General features: G+C 45.2%; 1 protein-coding gene across 1 annotated transcript in view; it reads right to left on the bottom strand.

Annotated features, from left to right (window-relative positions):
* The window catches only part of PIK3R2 (phosphoinositide-3-kinase regulatory subunit 2), a 1,862,656-nt gene that overhangs the window by 612,159 nt on the left and 1,226,511 nt on the right, over positions 1–23,986 (bottom strand). The window contains exon 9 of the mRNA XM_044090759.1: positions 11,172–11,270. Coding sequence (XP_043946694.1) covers positions 11,172–11,270 — 99 coding nt within the window. The remainder of the gene's footprint in view (positions 1–11,171; positions 11,271–23,986) is intronic.

The raw sequence follows: 23,986 nt of genomic DNA, 5'->3' as shown, positions 1-23,986 counted from the left end.
CAGAGACACAAAGCACTGGTTGGACAGAGAGGGTACTGGAGGTTTTAGCTTGCCCAGCTAGGCTGAGACCTGGACCCTATAGCTGTGCCAGTGGGGAGTCTTATTCGGGACCTGGTGAGCAAGGGAGAAACCCAGCCCCAGGCTGACTGTGATCTCTGTGTGCACTTAAGGGAAATTGTACTTTACTGTGTGTATTAGTTATCCTTTCTTCCAGGAGATGACCTCCCTGGTGCTAGTGGTGAGGATTGAGGCTCCATGATTGCTGGGCCAGGGCACGGTCGTCACAGGCTACATACAAAATAAGCCTCATATATGAATTTGAAATAGATTGGAGGGTAGCCAACTGAGATGTCATGGATGCTTGGACCTCTGCAGAAACAGATATTGAGAGGGTATATGAAAGTTCCTTAATCAAATCCCTCTGTAAATCAGTAAAATGTGCCAAATAATTCAGCGACCTTCGGGAGAAGGTTGCTGAAGCACAGACAGATCACCAACGTGTCCATTGTCCTAGACTCCCTGTTAGGGGGATGAACAGTGGAACTCTGATCGGCAAGTTCCTTTTTGGGGGCTGACGCCACGACCATGGCATCAATGGGTACGTCTAGCCCAAACCTCTTTCCCTGAAAGTGGTGCAAGAATCTTGTCCAGTCTTCTGAGTATGGGTTCAACTGTGTCAGGTTCCTTCCACACCTGTCAAGAGACTAAATCAATGAGCTCATTGGTAGGCAGAGTAATCCAAGAGGTAGACGGGTAAGTACCAAAAGCCTCCAGGAATACAGACTCCTCAGATGAAGGGTTGCTGGGGGGCCAACCACCTCTCTGTTTTAGGATCTCAACGATGTCTCCAAATCAGACGTCTTCTAGAGATGATTGTGGGGAATCTTCACTGAAGTCTGTATCTTCTGTGACTGACTCTTGTGGACAGTCCAAGTGCTTCCTCTTGCACTTTTTCTTCCTAGGGACCTCCTCACTGAGGTGTTCCAGGGAGGTTTCGAAAGAAACTCCAATATCTTGCTGGGAAGCCTGGAGATCTAGGACTGGCTGTCCCTGTGGTAAAGAATGATGAGGCTCTAAACGCAGAGACATCAGGGTAGAAGGCTGAGGATCTAAGGGGATTAGATCCATCCAGTCCTGTCTGAGCAGAGAATACTCTCCATCACCTTGAAGGTCAATCACCCCCAGACAGAGAGAAGACTCCAGTGAAGAGAATGCAAGCTTCTGGACCACAGTCCTTCCCTGCTCCAAAGGCAATCTCCCTGAGGAGGAGGCCGGAGCTGAGCTATCCTTTGTCAAGGCTCTGAGGGGCAGAAATGGCTCTGATATCTTCGCAGTCAACTCCAACACCTCAGATCCGGCAGGGACTCTTTGGCTCTGAGCCATTCAGATCCAAAGAAATCTGAACTGGAACACACGGAGTAAGTTTTAATCTGAAGATGATACCTTTGGATCAGAGCCAGACAGACCCAGGAGGCTCGAATCCAGGGACTCTGAAATAACTGAAGGGATCAGAGGAGGAGGTTGAAGTGGGGGTGTAGTTGATGGATGGGCCTCCTGACCCAAGGGGGTAGGGGCCGGCACGACATCCATCTGAATCTGCGCCGAGGTGAACTTCTACATCATTCTTTCCATATCTTCTTCCGTCAGACTTCTGGATGAACAAGTTGAGGCAAGAGAAGGACGCTTGGACCAGTGCCATTCCAAAAAGGGTGAAGGCACCCTAGAAGGCACAGGGTCAATGGAAGCAGAGTATGTGGTCCTGGGGAGAACTATAGGACTCGAGGCAAACTGGATCCGATTGCTTTTTTGTCGGATCAGACACAGTTGGATCCATCACTTTTTTTTCTTCCTCGGATTCAAAGGTGAAGGACTTTGGAACCTCTCTAGATCCAACTTAGTTCTTTTACTAGATGGCTCAGAAACCAAGGTGGGTGAAGCAGAAGGCTTCAGAGACGAAAGCTTTGTTTCTTTAGCTTTACCTTTGGGGACCTGAGCCCCAGATACTGCTTCTCCAAAGGAAAATGGTAATAAGCCTTTTGATATTAGTTTATTCTTCCACTTGACTACAGCTCTAGAATTATATTACGACAGATCGAGCGATCCTCTTGTAAATGTTATGGCCCTAAGCAGTAAACACAGTGTGTGGGCATCTGACAGAGGTAGCTCTTGGCCACACTTGACACTCTTTAAACCCAGAGACCTTTTTCCTCCATTTCAGCAGTAACAAAAAAGGAAAAAGTTAACTAATACAGGCTTTTTTTTTTGAGGGAGAGAAGGCAGGGGAAAAAATACCAACTTTGGTAGTTTTTGAATATGTAAAATTAAGAAACTACATTTTTCGCGAAAAGCGACAAAATGAGATCTGAGGTAGTTTAGGGTGGGTGCATTACAGGTAAGGGAGAAACTCGAGAGCTTTCTGGTTACCATGAGCTTTAGTAATGGCCGAGTCAGATCCACAGATCAGATCCAAACCCATCATAAAATGACATCATCAAATTTGGTCTTTACATCATTGCTTGCATGTTTATTCTGCTATAGCCACTCTTTATAAATTATGCATCAATACATTTTGGCTTATACCCTTCTGCATCCTGTTTCTGCAGCTGCAACAATACAAACACACTGTTCTTCCAACAACTTACTAGATGGATCAGCTTTTTGCAGAGAGTGATGTCACTTGCACATTTTCTCCTGACTTGCTACTGTTTCATTTACCATTTACACACTGTTATCCCCCCCAAATTAACCTCTAAGAATTGTATACTGTTTTACTACCAGAGTTGATATCAGCCACTACTACGGTTTTCTGAGGGAAGAAGATTTTCCTTTTTTCTTCACCCTCTCCTTTGGTTAAGTTTAAAAGCCTATGGACGAAACAGTTTAACATGACAATGATGATCCAATTTCTCCCTGCCAGACGCACATGAATGTTAGTCCACTGGAGGCCTGTTCCCCTCCAAGTGGAGCTCCATAAGCTCTGCAGCTACTGGTTAGCTCTTTGCCACAACTCATGATGCGGGGCACATAGCTTCTGCATACCAAGGGTTGCACTGTCAGAGACATTTACTGGAGGTTCTAAATGTCCAAGACAAACCCCCAGTTTTACAGACGTCTTCTGCACTGTTCCTATGACTTTCCCAGCCATATATTCCATTTACTCAATTTTACCTTTACTCTACTGTATGTACTAGGTCCTTCTAATAGTACCCAGGCAGAAAAAGTTCTTGCTCCATTTAGAGGTGTGCATAACAGTAACAATTCAGTCCTCCACTTGCAGAAGTATGGAATGTAGAACTCCACGGACTTTTCCAGTCTAGGAAAAAGTAATCTTATTTACTGGTAAAGAGGAAGCTCCTGTTATCTTATAAAACCCCGGTGTAATAAAAACAGAAGCTGCTCACAAAGGGAAATGAGTAACACTGCATTAAAGTATGACAGAAAGAACACAGCTGGTGCAGCCTGTTTTTTTTTTTCTAGAAGCTTATTACCACTCATGCCTGCTACCCCATCAATTTTTGGTCCAATGCTTCCTACTCACTCAGCTATTGTTCCATCTGAGTAGCACCTGATATGTTTGGGGGAATCCCTTTCTACAGGGGGAATTAGATTCATCAGTATGTCAGATGGGAGACAGGGAATAAAGCAACCCACTCAATCATCACTGAGGTAGTCATGAAGGGTATGTGTTGGTCCCTTCCATATCCACTCTTTCTCCTTTGCTCTCTTATTTCCCAGTTTCATTTTCTAGGTACAGCTAATTTAATTAGGCATAACCATGGCTTCTGCTAATCCAAAGCAAGCTAAGGAGTGCACACAGTTCCATGGCCAACAAGTAAAGAAAGGGTATGTACTTTCACAATCAAAAAATAAATATCAGAGAGCAAACTTGCTAAGCACTACAGTACTCTATGTTCTTATAAAATGGCTTGGAAAAAAACAAGAAGTTATGTACTCACAATGTATGTAGTCCATCTCGCCTCACATTCTTACCCATGGGTTCGGAGCCGACTATCGGCTCTGACTTGGCCGATTATATACTAGCTCGAAGTCTTATATTGGCTGGGCTAAGCAGGTATCCCAAGGTGCACTGCTCCATATCCCCAGATCTAGTTTGCTGCTACTCATTTGTACTCCATGCACACATCACATACATCACATCCAGGTAAGGAATAAGCTAAACCAGGGAACTGTGCATATGACAATCCAACCTCCAAATCCTCCAGGCAGGGGGAAGGTGGGAGGGTAAGTAAGAATGTGAGGCGAGATGGACTACATACATTGAACGTTATGGTGAGTACATAACTTCTTGATGTTATGTAGTCCTATCTCGCCTACTTTCTTACCCGTGGGACAGCGTCCCTAGCACCTGGATGACTCATAGGAAAATACTCCTGAGAACTGTGGAGCCAAAGGAAGACCTGCCCCTGGAGACCACGTCCAATTTGTAATGAGAAACAAATGTGTGAGGAGAAGCCCAAGTAGCTGCAGCACATATATCATCCATTGACAATCTGGCTTGATAGGCTGTGGATGTGGAAACAGCCCGAGTAGAATGAGCCTTGACTGGAAATGGCAGATCCTTTCCTCCCGCTTGATAGATGAAAGAGATACAACTAGATATCCATCTAGACAGTGTGACTTTGTATACCGGGGAGCCCATTCGGTTTTCTGAAAAGGAAACGAAAAGTTGATCCGACATTCAGATATCTTTTGTTCGGTGTAGATAGAAACGTAATTGTCTATGTACATCCAACTGGTGAAATCTAAATTCTGCCTTGTTGGAAAAGTGGGGAAAGAAAACAGGCAGCTCAATGGACTGATTTAGGTTAGACAAGGAAGCCACTTCAGGAAGGAACGAGGGGTTTGGTCTGAGAGAGACCCTGTCTTTATGGAATATTAAATATGGAGGTTTGATGGAAAGGGCTTGAATTTCTGAAACTCGCCTTGCTGAAGTGATTGCTTTTAAGAAGGCTGTTTTCTAGGTCAGGAATTTCAATTTGCAGGTAGCTGCAGGCTCAAAGGGTGGTAAGGTAAGGGCTTGTAAAACAAAATTGAGATCCCAGGGCATGATAGGCTTGGACACTGGTGGACGGAGCAATAGAGTAACTTTTAGGAAAGCCTTGCATAGTCTATGCGCCATGAAACTAGGCTCATTTGCTACGTGGAAATTAGAGATCGCTGCCAGTTGAACTTTGGTGGTGGCTGATGCAGAACCCTGATGGAAGAGAATAGACAAAAACTCCAGAACTGAATCTATCGGGGCTGTGTAAGGATCAATGCGCCTCTGGTATGTGCCCAGATACAAAACCTTTTCCATTTACTGGAATAAATCTTCCTAGTGGATGGTTTATGAGAGGACGCAAAGATATGGGCCACTTCCGGTGAAAAATTATAAAGTCTGACTAACGATGGAATTGGAGTAGCTAGGCTGTCAACTGAAGGGTCATCAGGGAGGGGTGGAACTGTCTCGACATGTGTGTCAGTAAATCTGGTTGAGGGTCCAGAGTCCAAGGAGTGTCCACAGTGAATTGCTGAAGGAAGGGGAACCAAACTTGGCAAGGCCATAGTGGAGCAATTAGAATCATTCTGCTTCCCAAGGATTGCGCTTTCTGAATCACCTTTGACAGCAAGGGAAATGGAGGGAAAGCATAAAGCAGACCGGGGGGGGGCCAATCGTGAACCAGAGCGTCCCTGGGTGACCCCCCCCCCCCTGTGGGGGGATCAGTGTGAAGTAGTTGCTGCATTTCGCATTGAGGGGACTGGCAAAAAGTTCGCAGCAAGGCTGACCCCATCTGCTGAAGATTCGCTCTGCAACCAGGCGATTCAGGGACCACTCGTAAGGCATCAGGATAGCTCTGTTTAGTCTGTCCGCAATCACGTTGGACTTCCCCGGAATGTGCGTTGCCACCAGAAACCGTTGGGAAGTTATTGCCCAATGCCACACTCGCATGGCCTCTCTGCACAGAGGGTAAGACCTTGTTCCCCCTGGTTTGTTTAGATACCACACTACTGACATGTTGCCTGAGTGTATCGTAATCGTCCCTAGGGGAAGAACATTCTGAAGTGCCTGCAACGCAAAAAGCACTGCTCTCATCTCTAGGACATTTATATGCAGATGTATCTCGTGTTCTTGCCATGTGCCTTGGACAGTCCTGCCAAGATAATGCCCCCCCACCCCATTTGGGAGGCGTCCATGGTCACCGTGGCAATGGGAATGGGTGGAACGAAGGGCTTTCCCCTGTCTAAATTGTTGGTGCACAGCCACCAACCGAGGTCCTGCTTGCATCTGTCCATGAGTAAAATGGGATGAGACATTGGCAGTTTTTGGAAGAACCATTGAACAAAGAGGAGCCATTGGAGAATTCTCATGTGTAATCTCACAAGAGGGACCAACATGATTGTTGCTGCCATGGTCCCCAAGAGTTGGAGAACCACTCTTGCCTTCACTTGTCTCAGGGGCATCAGCATGTGTATCTGTTGTTGCAATGCTCTGATCCTTTCCTGCGGTAAAAATGCTCACATTTGAAGGGTGTTTAATTCTGCTCCTATAAAGGTGACACACTAAGGGCAATAAGGCAAATTTTTCCCAATTTATCGTTATATCCAACCGGTGACATAGATTGACGGTAGCATCCCTGGTTTGAACTAGTTGATGCCTGGTGGGGGCGGTAAGGAGCCAGTCGTCCAGATACAGAAACACCTGGAATCCCTGACGTCTCAAGTGAGCCGTAACCACCGCCATACACTTGGTGAACATCCTGGGGGCTGTGGTGAGACCAAAGGGCAGGGCTCGAAACTGTAAATGACTGGCTCCCAGCCGGAAGCGTAGGTGACTCCTGGATGCTCTGTCCATCTTCACATGGTAGTAAGCATCCTTGAGGTCAATGGAGACATCCATACCTCCTCTCCCAACAAAGGGAGAATAGATTGTAGTGTGACCATATGGAACTTGGACTTGCGTACATAACTGTTTAGTTGACTGAGATCTAGTATGGGTCTCAGGTCCCCTGTTCTTTTCGGCACCAAAAAGAATCTTGAGTAAGTCCCTAATCCGATTTGGTCTGAGGGGACATGCTGGATGGCTCCTTTTTCTAGCAGCGGTGAGACCTCTGAGGCTGCTTGATCCCTTTGACTGGGTGGAACGTCTGGGATTTTTCTGATTGTCGGGGGTTCTGAAGAGAATGGAATGAGGTAACCTCCAGAAATTATCCGTAGTACCCATCGGTCCTGGGTAATGCTCTCCCAGGCTTCCGGATATAAGGAAATTCGACCCCCGACTGGCTCCAGATAAGCGCAGTCGGGCACACCCTCAGGAACGAGAGTATGGAGAGCCACGAAAAGAATCGCAATCTCCTGAATTGCGGGGGCCCCCTCTGCCTCTGGGGCAACGTCTCCCTGAATAACTTAGGGACACAGGTGGACAGTGGTCTCACCTTCGATAACCACATCGCCACAACAGTCAGGAAATCCTTCTATGTGGCACACCTCATCACCAAGGGCTTTTCATCCAGAAAAAAGGTAATCATTGTCCCACTGTACTCATCCCTCATTAGACCCATTATAGAATACAATGCCCCATTTGGTATGTACCTCTTAAGACATCTGCAACAACTGGAAAGGCCACAGAAATACCTCACTAAAAGAATCACAGGCCTAAAGCAGATGCCCTACGCTGACCGCCTTAAAAAAACTCCAGCTATACTCTGTCACATATCGTCTACTCAGAGGCGATCTTTGCTTAACATACAAGGCCATGTCAAACCCAGAGCTGTTGGACATGTTACACTTAAAGAAATCCCAATCCCTCAGAGCCACATGCTCCAGGGATCTAAACCTTGTCATCACAATAAACAAAACATGATGGAGGGATAGGTTCCTGACCCAGAGACTCCCCAGACTCTGGAAAAGATTGCCCATACATGTCAAGCAGAGTGCCTCTTTGGTCCTCTTCGAAAGGAACCTTGATGATTGGATGGGAGAAAGGAAATTCACCCCAGGGATCACGTCAGTCGCCCTGCTAGACAGGGGTCCAGGGAAGTAAATAGTGTGGGAAGAAATAGCCAGGGAATTGTTATGGCTAGGCTTGTATAGGACCCTAGGGCTGATAGCCTAGTACCAACCTATGAACCTCCCCTGCCTCTGGAGGTGGGTTCACCTTGTGTGGCAGGAAAAAACCTCTGTGATTTCTTGAACCACATCCCCCCCCCCCCACTGGGTCTTGGGATAAGGCCTAGAAGGAAGGGAAAAATGGACCCCTACAGCAGACAGGGTCTTTCCCTCTTGCTCGCACCTGGTGAGAGTGTTTTTCACTTTGGTTCCAAACAAGGAGGAACCGTCAAAGGGGGGTGTCAGTGAAGGAAGACTTGAAGGCCTCCGCAAAGTGACACAGGCGCAGCCAGGCTTGCCTTCTAAGGGCGACCCCTGAGCTTGCTGCCCTACTTGCTCCCTCGGCTGCATACGAAATGAGCTGCATGGACGAGTTAGCAATGGAGTTGAGGGTAGAGACCTGGGCGTTAACAGTCTGAGCCACCGCCTCAGGTATGTTACCCGCAAGAGTATCTCCCAACTCTTTGAGGAGATCTCTCTGGAGCAGAGTGAAGTGAGACAGATAATTCAGCGTCCGTAGAGTGAAGGTTGCTGAAGATAGGGTACGCTTCCCATACCAATCCATTGTCCTAGACTCCTTGTTAGGAGGATGGACGGATGAAGAAGACTCTGCTACTTCCTTCTGGGTGGCTGCCACCACCACCATGGCATCTACAGGGACTCCTTCAGATAGAAACTCTTTGCCCTGGGGGGCGGAAAGGAATCTGTTGGGACGCCTGGGCACGGGCTCCACAGAATCGGGGTTTTCCCACACTCTTCGACAAATGAGGTCAAGAAGTTCGTCGAAGGGTGGAGACACCCAGGAGGCGGAGGGCTGAGCACCAAAAGCCTTAAGGAATACTGACTCCTCCTCGGAAGGAGCTTTGGAAGGCCAGTCACCTCTGTTTCAGTATCTCCAGGATATCGGAGAAGGAAACAACATCAGAGGATGACTTGGGTGACCCTTCCGATTCCTCGAGGTCAGTATCCGAGGTGAGAGACTCATCCTGGGAGTCTATGTGCTTCCTCTTACACAATTTCTTTCTAAGAGGCTCCTCAGGCATGAACTCTGGGAGACCCTCAGAAATTGGGGTATCCTTAGGGCCTGGTGCTCTACTGTCCATGGATAGGTGAGTATCAGAGGCTCTAGCCGGTGTGGTGGGGGATGGAATGACCGACCCGGGTGATGTAGCTGACGACCTGGCCAGCATGCTCCACATGGCCCCGAAGGCTGGTGCCCCCCCCCCCCCCCGAGTCCGAGGACCGGCCGGCCTCCGAGGCCACGACCGAGGTCCCACGAGCAGATGCACAGAGTGGGAGACTCAGAACCAAAATATGTGCCGAGGTATTCCCCTCGGGCCCGACCGAAGAGACCAGAGTCCCGAAACCCTGTGGACGGAACCGACATGGTCGGAGCAGAGTTCAGCACCGATAGACCCTGAGGGGTTATCGGAGCCAGCGTAGGATCATCACTCGGAGCGGAGCACACCGGCTCCAACAACAAGGATGTGCTCAGAGGAGGAATCATCGAAACGGTGATAGGAACTGGCTCCGGAGCCGAGAACAATTGAGCCAACACCGGTGACTGCAGGAGCCTCTGCACCGCCCTATCAACATCCAAATCAGAAAGCCTGGAGGATTTGGAAAACAGCGATGGAGATTGGGATCACTTGTCAGGTGAACCATGCATCACACTGGGCGACCGGCTCCGAATGGGTTCAAGAATGATAGGAGCCGACGCCGATTCAGTTAACACTGATACCTCCTGCGGCCCCGAGGACAGTGGAGCCAAGGAAGTAGAGTCCAGTACAGTAATCTTCTCCGGAGGCTCGGAAGAGACAGATGGAGCCGGAGACCTTTTCTTAGCCTTGGAAGCTTTGGATTTTGACTGAGAACTGGAAGCAGAGTCTGTAGCTTCCTCAAACGACGGTTTTAGAAGTCCCTTCAATATTAATTTATTTTTTCGCTCCTGGAGCACCCTAGGACTGAACGCGTGGCAAAAGCTACACGACTCCTGTAAATGGACGGCTCCAAGGCAGTAAACACACACAGAGTGTCCATCCGTGATGGACATCTTATATCCACACTTGGAACATTTTTTAAAGCCAGAAGGCTTATGCTCCTTCTCATCCTTAGACATCTTATAACTAGCACCAAGCAAAACCACCTAGACACAAATCACAAAAAATGGCGGGAACAACACACAAAGTAGATACACCAGAAAAAACTCTACTCGACACAATCTAAGAACCTCTAACTGAAATGGTTCTTCTAAGGGGACACACAGACAAAACACAATCACACTAATAGCTCATCTAACAACAGACGGGAGGACTAGGTCCTCTAACTAAAATGGGCCTAGCCCGCTGGAACAGTTAGGGATACCAAAAAACACAACTACCACACTCAAACACAGCAACAAGAAATAGCTATCAAAATAGCTTTTGGGTATGAAATATCAAATTTCTCTAAGAGAAATAGCAAAAAAGAGGGTACTTAGCCACAGCCAAGCGAGACAATGTCCGAGCTACACAAGTGGCAAATGAGATCTGGGGATATGGAGCAGTGCACCTTGGGATACCTGCTTAGCCCACCCAATAAGAGACTTTGAGCTAGTATATAATAGGCAGAGTCTGAGACGATAGTCGGCTCCGAACCCACGGGTAAGAATGTAGGCGAGATAGGACTACATAACATTGTACTTTTAATGAACTCACAGCAATTGTATGTTTAGGGCCATAATTATTTTAATGGTGTATGGACTGCTGCCATACCCATTTTAATGCTTAGCTGAAAGAGCACAATTTCAAAGGTCAACACTAGGAAAGTTTAAAGAATTTCCCAAAGTAGAAACTCTCCCAAATCGGGCCCTTGGCCAACATTTAAATCTTGCAGTTCTGAAACCTTTACTCTGAAAGGTTTTTACCATTTTGAGAACAAATTCTGCTTTCCTTTCTTCTTAATCCATCCTTAATGCCAACACTACGCAGTTCCCTGGGCCTCAGCTGAAAATGGGATCCATGCCCAGTCGGACTTTCCCAGTAAGCAAATGTACAATCAATCAATAAATAAATAATAAATGTTACCTCAGCGTGAGTGTGTACTCTCCTGGAATTTTACTTGAAGCATCTCGAACAAGAAAAGTGCCATCTGGACTATCACGCATCTTTTCATTGACTTCTTCTCTGTAACAAAAATGCAAAGGAATAAAACAATATTTTAAATTCACAGCTGTAAAAGTATTGTAATAACATTTTTTTTTTTTTTTAAGTCTCTCTCTCTCACACACACAAACACACAAAAAAAAGGCTATGCTAACATTTGTCTTCACGCTGTCCTGCTTACCATTCACTTACCACTCTTGGTCATGCATTAGTCATCACAACCTTACTTAATGACCAGCAGACAGTGCAAGGCAGAATGTCAGAAAAGCAATGCAGAACCAGCTGTGCCACAGTAACTGTGGTGAACAGCAGCTGGCAGTGCTAAAACCACAAGGTTAAGCACAAGAAGGAAATCAGTAAGCTGATCATCAGCACTGCTTACTAACTCACAAGGTGACATCACTTACTGTATTCCTCCCCAAACTATGGGCCTAAGACAGTGGACACACAGCAAAGTAAAGGAATGTATGACATCATGCACAGGAGTTGTGCGCAAGTGCAGAGCAAGGGGGGAAATATTATGAAAAGGACTGAATACAGGGAAAAACTGAATATCACAAAAAAATTCCAAGAAAGAGAACATAGCTGTAAGTGTAAAAATGAGTGATAAAAAATTGTAGGCTTTAGAGAAGGGGAGGGATGGCCAAGATGTATAACCCTGTTATCTGGTACATAACTTTGAATTAAAGACCTATGGAGACAGGGTAAATGTGGAGTGAACAACAAGAACAGCAGCACTGGAGAGGCAGGCAAAGGAAATGGAGAGATTAACAGGAGGCTTTTAGAATGGGAGAGAGATGGACAGGATGGCAGCCAGTATTCATGAGGGGGGTTTGCATGTAGGGTACAAAAGGGAAAAAAGGCAAGGAAGTACAGCACTGCAACAAGAAGAGAGTATGTGTGAAGCTGGAAAAACTGACCAGCAAATGAATTAGCCTTAAAAGGTGTGGCGGCACTCTGAAAATGCTAAAGGTGGACATCTACCCAACCAGAATGACTTCCAGAGCATCTAGTCATTCCAGGAGTGGAGCGTCTTCCTGCCCAAGACGTCGTCTCAACAACCACCTAAAATAGAGAGATTCCATCTTCAGTTGTTTTCTGGTAGATAAGCTGTGTAACAGGTGGTACAGATAAGGCCGCCATGACAACATGGCAAAGTTTTTGTCTTGAAGATACACACATTACTCACCTCTTCAATTCTCATGCAAGAGTGGAGGACTACAAATATACTCCGAAGACCATGAAACAAAAACTCAATGGAGAAAAGGCTGATACCAAACCCTGTCTTCCAGGTAACACTGAAAATTATACATATATACATATATATAGATATATATATAAAAATCAAGGGGGAAAAATGGGCTTAAGAAGGGCAAAGATCTTGTATTCCACCACCTCAGAGGAAAGAAACAGACACCAAACAAGTTCTTCTCCATGCTCCTTCATAAAGTACAGTTGTTTACACTTGCCATAAATGTAGATGTTAGAGTGTATTCACTGTTGCAGTCATCACCTGTGGGTTATCCCTGCTGTGGTAGCCCTCGGCCTGCTCGAATACCAGAGTCAATGTTTTTCTGCGTTGGCCGCTGTCGCTTGTTGACTGACGTCAGTGCTATAAAGCAAGGCAGCCAACACCATTACATCAGTTTTTGCCCTAACCAGTCAGAAGCCCCAAGAAATATGGTAAAGTGGTCCTGGTGGCTAAAAGCCACCGTAAGAAGCTTATGTCTCCCTAAGGAAGGAGGATATAAGGGGGAAGGAGGGAGGGAAACCAGGACTGCAACAGTGAATGCACTCTAACATCTACATTGACGGTAAGTGTACACAACTGTACTATGTTCTTCATGTTTCACTGTTGCACTTGTCACCTGTGGGAGGATTCCCAAAGCTGACGAGAGGGGTGGTAAGATTTAGTAAGAGACCTAGGGCCTGGGTCAGCATGCCTTGCAGAACTGCAGAGGCAAACCCTGCCCTAACCTTAGAGAAAAGAGGTAAGTGGTAATGCTTTGTAAAGGTATGGATAGAAGTCCAGATGGCAGCTTCCAAGATGTCCCTGGTGGGAACTCCTCTGAGGAATGCTGTGGAAGTGGAAGCTGCCCCACTGGAATGGGTATGAATAGACTTAGGGAGTGGTTTCCCATGTAATCTGTAGCAGAAATGGATACAGTGTGATATCCATTTGGAAATGGTTTTCTTGGAAATGGGCTTCCCCTCTGCCCCTGGGACAAAACTGACAAGACGTTGGTCTGTTTTTCTGAAGGGTTTACTATAGTCCAGGTAGTATATGAGCTGTCTGTGCATGTCTAGTGAGTGCAGAATTCTTTTGCTCCTATTTTCAGGGTTAGGAAAGAAGGTGGGTAGATGTATGGCCTGGTTGAGGTTCACATTAGATACCGCCTTGGGCATAAAGGAAGGTGTTAGTCCTCGGGGAGACCCTGCCTGCATGGAAAATTATGAAGGGCACAATGACCATCAGTGACTGAAGTTCTGAAACCCTTCTGGCTGAGGTGATAGCTACTAGGAAAGTCTTCCAGGAGAATTATCTCAGTTCTGCAAAAGCAGCAGGTTCGAAGGGTGGTAAGGTTAGTTTTTCCAAAATGTAATTCGGGTCCCAGGCTGGCGAGGGTGGCCTTCTGGGATGTCTGATATTAGAAGTCCCTATGAGTAATTGGTTAATCAAAGGATGTGAGAACAGCTGCTGATCTGTATCGAAATAAGCTGAAATTGCTGAGGCTTGGATTTTAATAGGAGAGAAGGAGAGGCCACTATTGAGCAACTCCGCTAGGTAGTCCAGGATAAGAGGGATGGAAGGTTGTGAGGAACTACCCCCTCTGGACTGGCTCCAGGAGCAGAACCTTTTCCATTTCCCTGTGTAAGATTTTCTGGTGCTGGGCCTTCTGGCCTCTGTGATAATGTCTAGAACCTGTTTAACTGGGGCCCCCTGTTTGCTTTAGAGTGAAAGGAGGCAGTGGGGGGAAAGCGTACACAAAGAGGGCATTCCAGGGTAAGGTCAAGGCATCCACCTTCTACGCTAGGTGGTGATGCTCCCTGGTACATCATTTTTTCAGCTGGTGGTTGAGATGCAAAGCAAAGAGATCCACCTCTGGAGTTCCCCACTCCTGAGTGACTTCCAAAAAGATTTTTCTGTGGAGCTGCCATTCATGGGGGTCCAGTAAGTTTCTGCTCAAGTGGTCTGCCAGGGTGTTGTTGATCCCTGGTAGGTATTGGGCTATTACGTGTAATCCCCAAGGAGGAGGCCGTCAGCCAGAGGTTCATGGCTAGCCTGCACAGAGGGTAAGATTGGGTCCCTCCCTGTTTGTTGATGTACCACATTACTGTGGTGTTGTCTGCTTTGATAAGGAGAATCCCTGGCCTGAGATGGGGTTTGAAGGATGTCAGAGCCTTTTGTACTGCCATCATTTCCTTCTGGTTGATGTGAAAGGGAAGGTGCTGGACATCCCAAAGACCTTGTGTGCACCTGCCTGCTAGGTGAGTACCCCAAGCAATGTCTGAGGCGACGGTGGTAATGGTCTGCCCAGTTGGGTGGAGGGTGAAGGAAAGACCCTTGTGGTATGCATACGCCCCTGCCCACCAGAGAAATCCGGGCCCTTGTACAGGGGATCAGAGGGTTAGAGGTCTCTAGAGGGTGAGAGTGCTGACACCAAAGGGTCTTTAGGTACCACTGAAGTTTTCTCATGTGAAGCCTGTTCAGAGGAATTAGAATAATGTAAAATGCCATGCACCCCAAGGCTTGCAGGAACTTCCTCGCAGTGAGGTGACTTCTGGAAGCCAGCTGAGTAAAATAGAGGGGTGGGAAGCTCTGCTTTTCTGGGGATAGGAAGGCCATTTGGGATGCTGCGTCCAGCAGTGCTCCCAAGAAAATGATCTTCCTGGAGGGTGTTTGCTTTGATTTCTTCTCGTTGATGGTGTACCCTAAGGAGGTTTGTAGGGTTTTGACAAAGAGGAGGTCCTTCAGGAGCTTTTCTTTGCAATCTGCCTGAATGAGGCAGCCATCCAGATCAGGGTAAATTTGTATATTTTTATGTCTGCAAAAGGCTATGGCTGGGGCCAAGCATTTGGTGAATACCCTGGGAGCAGTAGATAAGCCAAAGGGTAGTGCAGAGAACTGAAAGCGTTGTGAGCCTGCTCTGAAGCGAAAGAATTTCCTGCAGGATTCCCTTATGGGGATGTGGAGGTAGGCATCTTTTAAGACCTAGGGTAACTAACCAGGCAGTGTGTGTCAGCATAGGCAGCAGCTGCTCCAAAGTTAGCATTTTGAATTTGGGGACCACCCAGAAGGTGTTCAGAATGGATAGACCCAGGATGAGGAGCCAAGTGCACTCTTCTGGGAACAAGGAACAGTCTGGAATAAAAGCATTTGCCTGTTTGATCTGAGGGGACAGGTTCCACTGCCCCTTGAAATACGAGAGTTTGGACGCGTTTCAATGACTCTGCCAGCTGATTTGGAGACGAGTCTGGGTACCCTCTTAGAATTGGGAGTTCGTTGAAGGAGAATTTGTATCCCTGAAAAATTATCTTTAAGACCCATTGGCCCTTTGCTGCAGAAAGCCAATTTTCTTTGCAGAGGGAGAGCCTTCCCCTTAGTTTTTGGTGAGTGAAAAGAGGGCAAAGGGAGTCACTGAGAGTTTTTGCCACAGAGGGATGGCTTAGAACTCCCTGCCTTTGGAGTGGACGTGGCCCACTGTTTGGTTCTTTGCTGGCCCTGGGATAAGAGTCCGGGTGGTCTGTCCCTAAAGGGCTTACGTTGCCCCCTGTCTGCTAGGTGCAGGAAAGGACCAGTGTTTTGAGGGAAAATTCCTGCTGAACCTAGGAGGTTGTACCTGAAGGAAATATTTTACTGTTTGCATAGATTTTGCTTTGTCTTCCATCTTTTTAAGCACCTCTTCTGCTTTTACTCCAAACAAGCAGTACTTATCCAAGGGTGCATCAAGTAACTTAGATCTGACATGATCAGGGAGAGGTTGTTCCTTCAGCCATGCATGTCTCCTAATGACAGATCCTGACACTGCTGCCCTGCTTGAAGTTTCTAGGGCGTCACATCCACAGTGTAATGAGTGTTTAGCCACTTGACAAGTAGAGTGCAGTAAATCTGCTAACTCTTTAGAATTGGCAGTCAGGAAAGGTTGAAATCTTTTGTTTTAATAGTTCCAAAGTGTGTTGTTGATATTTTAACATATGGAACTGACAGTTGAGTGCTCAGATAGCTAAGGTTGCAGAGGCGTATACTTTTTTACCCCATCTGTCCAGAGCAGAAGGAATAGGATTCTTTGCAGAACTAGCCTTAGCTCCTTTTGGTCCCTGTGTAATGACCTCCGGGTCTGCAGCAGGATTTCTGTACAGGTATTTGTGAGAATCCGGTACTCTGTAACACCTGTCAGGTTTAATGGGAGCAGGTGGGAGGGTGTCAGGAGCTAAGCTGAATTCATGGAAGACATCATCCACCACCTCCAAGATTGGAGGGATGGCCAAGGGTCTGTGCTGGGGCAAGTCTAGAAACTCTCAGTCTTTTCTTAGCCTGAGGGAAGTCCTGGGATTCCCAGTGGAAATTGTTCCCCGAGGGTTTCAAGGGTTTCTCCAAAGAAACAATCTTCTGGTGGGGAGGCAGAAGGAATGGATTCCTCTGCATCTGAATCCTCATAAGCAGTCAGAGGTTGTTGTTCCTCTTCAAAATCTGAACAATCAGACTCCTCAGAATCCTGTTCTGTCAGTATTTCAGGAGAAAGGTCTCTTTTCCTTTTAGAAGTTGTGGCCTGACTACCCCTGACAAGGGTAATAAGATCCTCTGCCATTTTAAGCATTTGAGCTTGGGGTGGTGGAGCAGGAGTAAAATCATGGCTAGAGGTAGTTTTCCTATGAGTGGCCTTGCTTCCAGGCCTAAGACCCTCAAGTCTGAGAGAAACGGTAGTCGGAGGAGAAGACATCAGTTTTTGTCTAGATTCAGTAGTGCAAAAACCCTCCTCGGAAGCAGGTGCCTGCGTTGTGGCTCCGGACCCAACCAAGGCAGAAACAACCAAAGCCTCGGAAGACTAAGATGATTTCTTCCACATACCGGACTCCGAAAGGGTCTCAGTAGAGGCCTGCGAAGGTATCTTATCGGGCATCAGAGGCTGCAAAGGCACCTCACTGAATTCCGGAGAACTGACAACAAGCACAATAAGAACTTTACGACGAATGGTTCTCGTGTTAAAGAGGGTACAGAGCCGGCAACGGGGACGTCATGGTCTGGACCTAACAAGTGATGCAGCAAGAATGGAAGTCTCGGTGTGGCATTTGCTTTTCGCAGCTGAGACAATTGTTAACTTTTTCGGACATCAGTTAGTGCAAGAAAAAAGCATCCCCAACGGGGTACTTAGCTTTAGACGTTTTCAGCTGTAATTCAAACTCTGGTAGCGACTGACCGGTACACACTTGCGAACTGCTTTTTCTACGGGCTCCACGGCAAGAAAGACTGATGTAATGGCATCGGCTGCCTTCCTTTATAGCACCGACGACCTGACGTCAGACAGCAAGCGACAGCAGCCGACGCAGAAAAAAACTGATTCTGGTATTCAGGCCAGGGATAACCCACAGGTGATGACTGCAATAGTGAAACATGAAGAACATCTAAAGTAAACACACACAAGAATAAAATCAGAAGCTGTGTGTATGCCGAAGACAGAAAAATAATTGGTAGCAAAATCTTTAAAACTCAAAAAAAATAAGCACACCTAATATTAACATGTCCTAAGAAATGATACTGGCCTCAGAAAGATGTCTAAGACAGATGTAGATCTAGAAAGGCAAATATAGCAACACAATAAATTCTACAAAAGGAGGAAAAGAAATCCCAAAATGGGTGCTCATCACTTTTCTTCAGACCTCGTTAATGGTGAAAATGAATTCCGACAGCTCAAGCTGCAAAAAAGAAATGAAGATGGTAGAGGCTCCTCTTCAATTCATAACGTATGACCTGTTTAACTCATTCACTTCAATGGAGCTCAGGAAGTTTGCAGTGTAACTTCCAATGGGCAGAGCCCAAGTATTTTAACAGAATCAAATTATGTCCTCACATTTCAAACAAATGTTCATATTTCTGGAACCATAGGGGTTACGAAAGCAGTATAAATGGCACACTCTTCAGCACAAACCGTTTTCATAGTGGTAGTATTCGTCAGGTTCTAGGTCTTAAACCAAATTTTACCAATTACAGTAAACACAGTAACTATTACATTTGCAATATTTTGTGAATTTATATCTCAGCAACTAATCCGTGGTAGTGGTGCTGCGGTAGCGTTGTTGCCACACAGCAAGATGATGTTGCGTTCGATTCTCAGCTAGAGTGTCTTGTGTGTGGAGGCATGCGTGACTGGGCGTGCCTTCATTGAAGGTTGTGCGTCAGGGCTGGTAACTCGGCAAGTAAAAATCCACTACCAAAATATTAGCGGACCGGAGTTCCGCTGTGGCGACCCCTAACCAGGATAAGCCGAAAGACACAACAACATATCTCAGCAACTACTTATCTCAGCAACTACTTAAGTTGTACACACAGTCAGCAGCACTTTATTCATCTAGCTGAGAGCTTTCATATGAGGCTATGAAGTTCTGTCTGTGTTACTTGGTTGCTGACATATTTAGAAAAATGTGAAAATAATATCTTTATAAATTAATATCATAAAAAAAGTTAATATCTATTTACCTGCACTAGACAGAGGTCAAATATTAATGCAGTTGAGTTTGTCACTGTGCAAGCTTTAAGATGAAATCTTAAAACTTTGTACATAGCATGGTTTTGGAATTACTGATGTAAATATGAACAAGCAATATTTGATGCCCAGAGGCGTCAATAGAAATTAACTGCAGATGCACCCGGAGGCGTCACTCAGATGCAATGAGTTAAGGGATGGAGTACTGCATAGGATTATTCCCAAAGGCACTGAAATCAGGCTGTATGGGAAGTCATCCACCTACAGCACAACTTCAACAGGGGACAATGCAGGAATGGATTTTAAGATAAACATCACTGGCAGTAGCTAGTGTTGTTGCCTTACAGCAAGAGATTCCCTGGTCCAATTCTTAGCAGGGGTGCCTTCTGTACATAGTCTACCCTGTGTTCGTGTGGGTTCCCTCCCACATTCCAAAGACAAGCAGTAGGTGGATTGAACAAACTAAATTGGCCACAGGTGTGTGTGTGTGCATGCAAGTGTGTGGAGTAGAACTACCGCGGTACGGCTAGCCATCTGGCAAGTATAAATCTTGGCTCTAGATGACTGTCAATGTTGCTGTGATGTTCCAACCCTGTGTGGAAAAATGGCCAAAAGGGGTTGTGGATGGATGGGTGAATCACTGGTTCAGCTACTAATGTAGGCAGTATACCCTAAAGGCCACAACATACAGGGAGAAGTTCCCATTTAGCAAAGCAGGCCTTTCTTATATGCCTTCTGTCTTCTTGTAAGATGCACAACACCTAAGCAGTGCCAAAAAAGCACTAGAAAGGCATTATTCCTGTCTCCAACTTGAGCATTCCATCAACTAGTGATCCTGTCTTTCTGCCTCATCTTCAAATCTGTGTCCTTTCAAAGGTCTTTGTTTAAACTTTTTCATCTGCAACTGCATGTAGTAAGAGAGACCATTTAGTTCCTGTTATACCTAGATAATATTGGATTTGAAAAGTCGTTTAACTGAGTTACTGGTTTTCCTTTCCTTCCCTCTCCATTTTTAATGTAAATATTTCCTGGCTATCATTATCTTCTTTTCCCCTTTTCTCATTTTTTCATGGGGTTGGGGTGTTGTGTCAACTGTCACCACCTCTCTCAATTCAATACCACTCTCTTTCCCTCTTAACAGTCATGCCGGACTGCCTCAAGTCTTCTCTCACACAATCCAGCCACCTCTCTGCTGGATACCCTCATTTCCTCTTCCCTTCTTGTCTGTCCCAAAACCTCTTCACCAAACTGTCTTCTGCTTTTCTGCAGGCATGTCAGAACCATCATAATCTTTTCCCTCTGACCTTCTCTGAAGCTACTTTGGCTTCTGCTCTATAATGCTCATTATTTCTTCTCTCCCACACCGTGCATCCTACCACCAAGTTTTGGGCACTTCATCTGCACCACATCTAGCTTCAACAGCTCTGCCTTCACTACCCAGGTTTCTTTACCATGCAGTACTACTGTTTGCACCACTGTTTTGCACCTCACTTTTCATCTTCTTTGGCATTCTTCTGTCATACACTACCAGACAACCCTCTGCAAGACCAAACACCGTTCTTGAGTCATTAGATCCTTGTGCACAGCTTGCACTACCAGTGTTTCTGGGACTTTGAACCACCACAGGACTGCCCAAACCAAATTTCTTGGGACCCTGTTGTATGCTTTCACCAAGTCTAGGAATGTCCAGTAGGACTCTTTCAAGTTTAGCTTCTTCTCTGCTATTTGTCTCACTGCAAATGTCAGATCAGTTGCACTGCATCTTGATCTGAATCTGAACTGTTCTCTCCTAGCTTACATTCTACTAATCTGCATATTTATCAATCACCCTCTCCAGAACTCTCATGCAGTGTGACAGGAGTTTGATACCTCTGTACAGCCCACTTTTGTAAATACCCCCCTTGTTTTTGAACACCAGCACAAGTATCCTATTCTCCAGTCAACTGGAATATGCCTCTCTATACTGCTACAAGTACCTTTCAGGAGGCACTTCTCTATTTTACCAAACATCTGTGTCATAACCTGCTGTGACCTCATCTTAGCCTGCTGGAGAGACAGGTAAGTATTCCCAGAGACTACCCAATCTCTGGAACACGCTCGTCATCCACGTGAAGCAGAGTCCCTCGCTAACCCAATTCAAGTGCAACTTGGATAACTGGACAGGGAATAGGGAATTCATCCCAGGTTTGGCATTTATGTCAATAATGGACACAGGCAACCTGCAAATGGCTCATCTCCCAGGTCCCTGCTTGTAAATGTTTCATCTTCCAAGTCCCAGCTTACACTTATCAAGGGTACCAGAACTTGTCAGAGATTTGGGATGCATGGCTAGGCTTAAAAAAGTCCTTGTGGTCGTTAGCCTAGCAAACACCTATGAACCTATACAATTTTGGGGGTGGGGATGGGATACAAAGGAATTAAAATTCCTGAGCAGTGAATCTGATCTCTGCTCAACATCAAAATGTTATCGCCCTTCAGTAGTAGAGAGACAGAAAACAAAATAAAGAATAGAACTTATAGACACAGCATGTCATGTCAGTTAGACCTGGTTCCTTCTATTCTATTATGGGATAACATTTTTTTCCCCTCTCTCTAAGCTGCTGCCTGCCAATCATCATTCCCAACTACTCAGGCCATTCACTTGCCCATCACAGCAGGCAAGACATCATGTAGGCAGCCATCACAGACAGTTTTGAGACTTGGTTTTCTTTTCTGCCTTAGTCTCTTTTGCACACTACCCATTTAGAGCCAGACCCAGCACTAGATGACCTTGGCAGCTGCCTAGGGCCTGAGTTGGTGAGGGGGCAGCTTTGCTATTAAAATAAAAAAAAAATCTTCTGTGAGTGAAAAAGCCTCAAGATTAGGACCTTGTGGGAGAACTTCCTTCTCATAACACAGCAAGCATTAGGACTTCACGGGTGAACTTCCTTCCATAAAGCATAGCAACTAGTATGACCTGGCAACTTCCATAAGCCCCAGAAACCTCAGCATTAGGACAATGTCCTATCATTATCTGTAGATGCTGGCAATATCTGTGGGAGAGATGCAAAGCATCTGTCACTATGAATATGCAAAGCACAGAGACATTCTGGTAAGTACAGTCTCCCAAACAGCTTTGAATCCCTCAGATGACTTGCTACTTCCTAACGCAATGCATTCCATTTACATTCCTTTCTGGTGAGTGCACAGCTGTTCTTTTGGTAACAAGGAGATGCAGAGCAACAGGATCCTTCGTAATGGAGAAGCAGAGCATGCATCTGTTCTGTTGAGTGCACAGCTACTCTTTCCTTTAGAGAAGATGGAGGTAGGTGTGTGTGTATGTATATATATATATATATATATATATATATATATATATATATATGTGTGTGTGTGTGTATATATATATTTTTTTTTTCGTTTAAAATGTGTAGTTTTTCTTGTATTTTCATGCTTTTAAACACCCCCCCAACTATATATATATATATATATATATATATATATATACATATATATATATATATATATATATATATATATATATATATATATATATATATATATATATATATATATATATGTATATGTATATCAAATCCAGGGTCACACAACATTGGAGAGGGGGGGCACATCCCTGTTAAGTGCCTTGAATACTGGTTGTCGACCAAATGAGCTGTCGACCAACTGAATGTTGATCAAATGGTCTGCCGATCTTATGAAGTAGACCTATATATATATATATATATATATGTATGTATATATATGTATGTATATATATATATATATATATATATATATGTATATATATATATATAGTGTGTGTGTGTGTGTGTATATATATATATATATATATATATATATATATATATATATATATATATATATATAGATGAAAAGGCAACATGAACATGCATCCACTGAACTTTCTAACTTTCAACCAATTGCCTTACTCTCTCCAATAGCTAAAATAATGGAAAAATGTATACATCGACAATTACTACACCACCTCCTCCAAAATAATCTACTTGCTAGCTGCCAGCATGGTTTCAGGCCTCACCATGACAGATTCATAACCCAGAGGCTCCCTACACTCTGGAACAGAATCCCAGTCCATGTTAGGCAGAGCCCCTCACTGACTCTATTCAAGAGAAATCTCGACGAGTGGATGGGAGATCGTAGGTTTACCCCGGGGGTCATCTCTGTGTCACTACTAGACAGAGGCATAGTAAACTAAACCCTAAAAGGGCATAGTATTCTCATCCTAAGGGGTGGTGTAAGCCACATACACTCTGGCTAGGCTTATAAATGCCTTAGGGCAGACAGCCTAGTACGAACCTATGAACCATAGCACTACTACTGCCCTCCTATCCTTTTCTGACTCTATAAACAATCGTAATAACAACTCTCCTTCCACTGCACTATTCATTGACCTTTCAAAAGCATTTGACATGGTTAACCATCACCTACTTATGGACAAACTAAAAGCCCTATCACTTGCCCCACAATCATTACTCTGGTTTAAATCCTATCTGGAAAACAGGCACCAAAGCAGTGCTGTGGGACAATAATCTTTCTACACCCCTCTCTGTCAACATTGGAGTACCTCAAGGCTGTATTTTAGGCCCTCTTCTCTTTTCAGTTTTTATTAATGATCTAAATGCCAAAATTCCCCAAGCCACCTGTATACAATATGCAGATGATTCTACTTTAATATGCACAGCCAAGTCCCCAACCTCTCTCCAGAACCTCACCCAAACAGTATTTAACATTGTTGAAAATTGGTTCATGCAACATTGCCTCCTCCTGAACCCCAAAAAAACAAAATTACTGCTTTTTGCTCCTACCCAAAAGTCACCACAATTTCACTTCACAGTAACTTCCAACAATGGAACTAGCATATCCCCTGATACTTCAACTCGTCTCCTGGGTATTACTATTGACCACAACCTTAACTTTGATGATCACATCAATACTACCATAAAATCTGTCAACAGAAAACTTGGGTCTCTATATAGAATCAAGCCCTTCCTTACACCATTAGCTAGAACCACTATT

This window comes from Protopterus annectens, chromosome 13.part0, assembly GCF_019279795.1.
Source record: "Protopterus annectens isolate FY-2018-M chromosome 13.part0, PAN1.0, whole genome shotgun sequence".
Lineage (NCBI taxonomy): Eukaryota > Metazoa > Chordata > Ceratodontiformes > Protopteridae > Protopterus > Protopterus annectens.
This window is presented reverse-complemented; position numbering and strand designations above follow the sequence as displayed.